The 6,000-nt window shown below is 45.0% G+C and overlaps 1 protein-coding gene across 1 annotated transcript; it reads left to right on the plus strand.

The window, feature by feature from the left end:
* Nucleotides 1–647: 647 nt before the first annotated feature.
* On the plus strand, nt 648–2,175 carry LOC9638323 (cytochrome P450 71A1). Its single transcript, XM_024662409.1, has 2 exons — nt 648–1,490; nt 1,552–2,175. The coding sequence occupies exons 1-2, from the start codon at nt 660–662 to the stop codon at nt 2,170–2,172; spliced, it is 1,452 nt and encodes a 483-aa protein (XP_024518177.1). The 5' UTR covers nt 648–659; the 3' UTR covers nt 2,173–2,175.
* The last annotated feature ends 3,825 nt before the right edge of the window (nt 2,176–6,000 follow it).

The raw sequence follows: 6,000 nt of genomic DNA on the forward strand, positions 1-6,000 counted from the left end.
ACTAATCCTAGCTTTAAATACATGACTGATCCACAGTCTTTCCCAACAAGATGAATCCCATGAAGTTGTTATTGTTCCTCTATAAGGCAGTGAACCCCATGATTAATTAGAAGAGTAGCAAGAGAAGCAATATCAACTCAGTTCAGAACACCGTTACTTAACGTGGTGACACAAGGGGCTTTTGCAGACTCTGCTCAGTTAATGTTTGTGATTTCAACTGATCCAGTAAGGGGCCATGTACCTTTCAATCCAGTGAAGTCTACTTTCTTGGTGACTCACTGTCGAGCTGACACCGCCACCGCCACATGCTTTTACTTGGGATTTTTTTTGGAAACTTCTCCTGCAAACTCGGACTGACACATTCAACTTATTGAATTTGAATTATTCAGAATTTAGTGCCAAATTCATACGCATGAAATAGTATTATGACAAGTATGCAAGCAGAAGACTTGGTAATTAAACTGTTAATCATCAACTTTGCAGTTCTCAAAGAGTTTAGTGACAGCAAAGCATAATCTTCAAATGAAAAGTCGACGAGTGTCATGTCCAAATAAGACTTTACTATTCCTACTATACCAATACTTTTCCTATATATAAGTAAGCCCCTTCCCAAAAATATCAAGCTAATGGAGTCGACATTGCTTCTCTTCTTTCTGATAATGGGCTTCAGTGCCTTATGGAGGAACAATAACAACTTGCCCCCATCTCCAGGATGGGCAATTCCACTTGTTGGCCACCTCTATCTCGTTGGGATGCAAGCACACAGATCTTTGCAAGCACTCTCGCAAAAGTGTGGACCAATAATGTATTTGAAGCTGGGATTAGTGCCAAGCATCATTGTCTCCAGTCCAGAGATGGCAAAAGAAGCGCTCAAGGACAATGGCTTGGCCTTTGCTTCGAGGCCATATCTTTTGATCAATGAGCTTGTAGGCTACAACTCCGTGGGAATTGGAATACGCTATGGCGAGCATACGAAGCGGCTGCGAAAGATTTGCACTGTGGAGTTCCTCACAACCCAGAGAATAAATTCTTTTTCTTGGGTGAGATCGGAAGAATTGTCCAGAGCCTTTCGCGTTTTGCTAAAGTCGAGCGAGAGAAAAGCGGCAGTAAACTTGCGAGAGCTTTTGTCAACTTTCACATTCAACGCAGTGACAGAGATTTTGATGAGCAGGAGATTCTTTGGCGATGCTTCCAAAGGAGACGCAGACTCCATAAAGTTCAGGAGATCTATACACCAGAGCTTAAGTCTGGCCATCAAGTTCCACATCACAGAGTTTGTTCCAGCCTACTTGAGAGGATTCCTTGAGTGGCTTGATCCCTCCATCCCTCACTTCAAGAAGTTGCATGAGATTCAAGATAGGTTCTTGCAAAAAGTACTTGAGGAACACAAGGAATCACGCCAGAGTACCAAAGATTTCATGGATATCATGCTAGAGAACTTCAAGGAGGAAGGGTCAGGAGGCGAAAACGTTGTCAAAGCTGTTATAACAGTAAGTCTGGAGCATCCAAAATGATCAAACTAGATTAACTTGTCTTTTGTTCAAATAACAGGATCTAATTCTGGCATCAGACTCGACTGGAGTAGCTGCTGAATGGGCGATGGCACAACTTCTTCACAACCCCTCTGTTATGGAGAAAGCCCAGATCGAGCTCAACCTTGTCGTGGGTCCAAACCGCCTAGTCGAAGAGTCCGATTTCTCAAAGCTGGAGTATTTTCAAGCTATTATCAAGGAAACTATGAGACTTTGCCCTCCAGGTCCACTCCTCATCCCTCGCAGCTCGGATGAAGCTTGCAAGATTGGTGGCTATCACATCCCCAAAGGCTCTACGTTGTTTATCAATGCTTTTGCCATGGGACGCGACCCAAGAATCTGGGAACACCCCACGAAGTTTATGCCCGAGAGATTCCTTGGAAGCTCGACGGACATCAAGGGCCAGCATTTCGAGCTCATACCATTTGGATCAGGGCGGAGGATTTGCCCCGGGATGCCACTGGGACTGAGGACTCTCCAGTTGATACTGTCAAATTTACTCCATGGTTTTGATTGGAGCTTCGTCCAGGGAAAAGTTTATACTCTAGAGGATACTTTTGAGACTGCGTTGCTGCTCAAGACTCCTTTGGAGGTAATGGCAACTCCAAGGCACTCCTTGGATGTATATAAAGTATTCTAAACTGTGATTTAGAAGAACATAATAATAATTTGCGTATAGATTTGATATTTGTCATGGCTGTTCTTCTAAAGTCTTTGAAACCAGGTTACTCTGACGATCGCATAAGGGAGCAAAACTACTTTGCCAGTCTTCTCAAATCTTGCACAGACTCAAGAAATCTCCAGCAAGGCAGGCAAATTCACACTCGAATTCTAGAGCTTCCAGATCTCTACCTTTGCAACCTCCTCGTTCTCATGTATGGAAAGTGTGGCAGCATTGAAGATGCCCAATCCCAATGATTTCTCCTGGAACATCTTGTTTGGTGTATATGCCCAGAATGGGCGTTTGCAGCAAGCCAAGAACGGCTAGATCGAGCCAAAGAGATGTTCGATGCAACACCTTGAAAGGACACTTCCTCTTGGAATGGAATGATGCATGCATTTTGTCAGACTGGACAGGTCGACGCTGCGAGAGAGATTTCTGACACCATGCCTGACAAAGATGTCGTGTCGTGGTTGTGTGTTATTTCAGCTTATACCCAGAACGGGCATCTTGAAGAAGCCGGGACCTTGTTTTTGAGAATGCCAAATTCAAATGTGATCACTTTCAACACAATGATTTCACAAGCTTGATCGTGTGAAGAATTTGTTTGATTCAATGCCGGAGAGGGATTTGGTGACATGGGCAAGCTCTTGACATATGCTTAGAAGAAAAACCTCTAAAACGCAGAGTTGTTCAAAAGCATGCCGAGATGACATTCTGTTAATGAACGTGATGATCAATGCTTATGTTTTTGCCAGCTTGAGAAGTCCATTTTTACTTTCGATGTATTATAAAAATGTAGTTTCATGGACGTTTGTTCTTTCTGCATATGCTCAGGCATTGGAGAAAAATTGAATTTCATGATTGATGAAATTCAAATGAAACACTTAGGAATTCTTAAAAATTCAAAAAAAATTACTTTAAATTTATAACCATGTGAATCCTGAATGTGAGATTATAAAGTTTTGTGAGTGCATGGAATATGGAAAGGGAATACAGAAATGTGCATATCAATTAGCCCAAAAACCCTAGCTTATATACAGGAGCGAGTGGTCCGAATTGAAACCAATCCGACGGCTACCAAAATCCACTATAGTATACAGCATCGTAACCGTACACTTGGCCCTCACATCATCCCCTCCTCTCGGAATAATGGAAGGCCGTCAGGGTTCTCTTGTAGATGGGCCGGGATCTGGAGGAACGTCAGGAGGAGGCATCGGTGGATCTGTAGACGGTATTAACTACTCCTGATCCCTTTGTATGAAGCGTTTTAACCGCTGCACATGCACAATCTCCGGAGGATCGGCCTGCTGAACGTCATGCCGAACCTCATAAACTTGTGGTCCAACTTGCCGCAACACCCGATACGGTCCTTTCCACTGCGCAAGGAGCCCCTTAGATAAACCACGTACCGTAAATGGGGAAAACGGACTAACACCAAATCATCCACTTTGTACTCCGCAGGTGGACGATGATGGGAATTGTAGCGCCGTTGTTGTCCCACTTGTACGCGGCCTAAGTGTTCAGCAGACTCTGCTCAGACAAGTGGAAGAATGCTTGTCAAATATTGATCCCATGACCTAGCATCAGGAGCTCGTAGCAATTGCGAAGGTAAACCCAGCTCTGTTGGTAATATTGGATCATAACCATATAGAAGTTTATATGGTGAAGCACCAACAGAACTCTGCACCCCTGTGACATAGGCATACCGAAGAGACGGCAAATAACCATCCCAATCTGAATGTTGAAAGTTCACATACTTCGCAATCATCCCTTTGAATGTCCAAACGAGCCGTTCCACCAGACCGTCTGATTGTGGATGATAAGCACTCGTAAAAGTGTGGCGTATCCCCAACCGAGATGTCAAAACATGAAATACCTCAACCATAAATGCAGGACCATTATCCGAAAGAATCCGCTCTGGACAAGAATGCTGGAACACCACTTGATTGAGGAGGAAGTATCCAACAGCAGTTGTAGAGGCACTAGCAAGAGCACCAACTTCCACCCAACAAGTCAAGTAGTCAGAAGCAATAATAACATACTCATTGCCAGCAGTCGATCATGGAAAAGGTCCCATAAGATCAAACGCCACCAACTCAAATGGACGAGAAACTGCAATTGACTTCAACCGTCCTTCCGCAGCACAAGGGGGAGTATTACGAGCTTGGCACCAAACGCAGCTACGCACATACTGGATAATATCACGTCGCATCTCTGGCCAATAGAAAGATCTGCGAAGCTTCTCAGTGACACGACGGTGTCCCATATGCCCACCTAGAATAGGAGAATCATGGTAGGCATGGAGAAACCGCGGAATAAACACCGAAGGCACCACCAGCCGTAAATGATCATCAGGATCCGTCCCCACAAAATAAAGAAGGCCATCTTCAAGGTGATATTGAGAATGTAAATGCCGAAAAGGCAAGTCATCAGCAAGTGATGTAGGATTCTCAAACCCATCTCGAAGCCTTCGAATCCACGGCTCAATCTTTTGAGCCTCGCGAACCTCATCAAGAGGAGGTAGATCTTGCTCTACGCCCTGTGGACACTGAACGTCAAGGACAGCAACTGCCGACGGCACAGAATCCTCATCTAGAAAATCCACAGATGCTGGAACAACAGGTTCGTCAGAAACATGAGAAGTGAGTGGAGAAGGAAGAGGAGCTCGAGAAAGGGCATCAGCATCAGCCATAGAACTCCCTGGGCGATGAACAACATCGAAATCATATATCTGAAGCTTCAAAGCCCATCGAGCCGTACGACCAACCAGGTTCTTCCGCTTCAATAATGAAGTAACAGCAGCATGGTCACCTTCAAGTAACGTCCGAGAACCATGTAGATATGCATGAAGTTTCTCGAAACCCCAGATTGCTGCTAAACACTCCTTCTCCGTCGTGGAGTAGTTCATCTCCGCTAGTTGTAATGTACGGCTTATATATGCAATGGGATGGCACTGACCAGGCACACTCGAGCTCTCTTGCATCAACACACCTCCAAGACCAATGTCAGAAGCATCCACACGCAAAATAAAAGGTCGAGTGTAGTCAGGATATGCCAAAACCGGAGGAGTCGTCAATAGCTCTTTGAGATTCACGAACGCCCGCTCACAATCGGGAGACCAGATGAAAGATGACATTGATGACTTTAGCAACGCTCGCAATGGTGTAGTGCGATCGGAAAGATGATCCACAAAACGACCAAGATACTGCACCTTACCCAAAAAGCGCTGCACATCATTCACACACTTCGGAGTAGGGAACTTTAGAACAGCCACAAGTTTGTCAGGATCAACTTGCAAACCCTCACGAGAAATACGGTACCCAAGATAAGTTGTGTCCTTGGACCCAAACACGCACTTCGACCGCTTCAGTTTTAAACCAACATCGCGTAGCCGATCCAACACTTTACAAACATCACGAACATGCTCCTCCCACGTCCCCTCCGAGTGGATCAAGACATCATCAACGAAGTCAGCCGTCACCTCCGGCATATCGCAAAGAACCTCGTCCATCACCCGCTGAAAAGTTGCTGGAGCATTGTTCAAACTAAACGGCATCACCAAAAACTCGTATAAACCAAATGGTGTACGAAAAGCAGTCTTAGGAATATCTTCTTCAGCCATCGGTACTTGCCAATACCCAGAAGCAAGATCTAGCTTGGTGAACCAACGACTTCGCCCCAGACGATCTAAAAGATCAGCAGTGTGAGGAAGAGGGTACACGTCCGGGATCGTCACTTCATTTAACGGACGATAGTCGATGCAGAAACGAATACTCCCATCAGGCTTTGTCACAAGATGAGGTT

Source organism: Selaginella moellendorffii, unplaced genomic scaffold (genome assembly GCF_000143415.4).
Source record: "Selaginella moellendorffii unplaced genomic scaffold, v1.0 SELMOscaffold_89, whole genome shotgun sequence".
Taxonomy (NCBI): domain Eukaryota; kingdom Viridiplantae; phylum Streptophyta; class Lycopodiopsida; order Selaginellales; family Selaginellaceae; genus Selaginella; species Selaginella moellendorffii.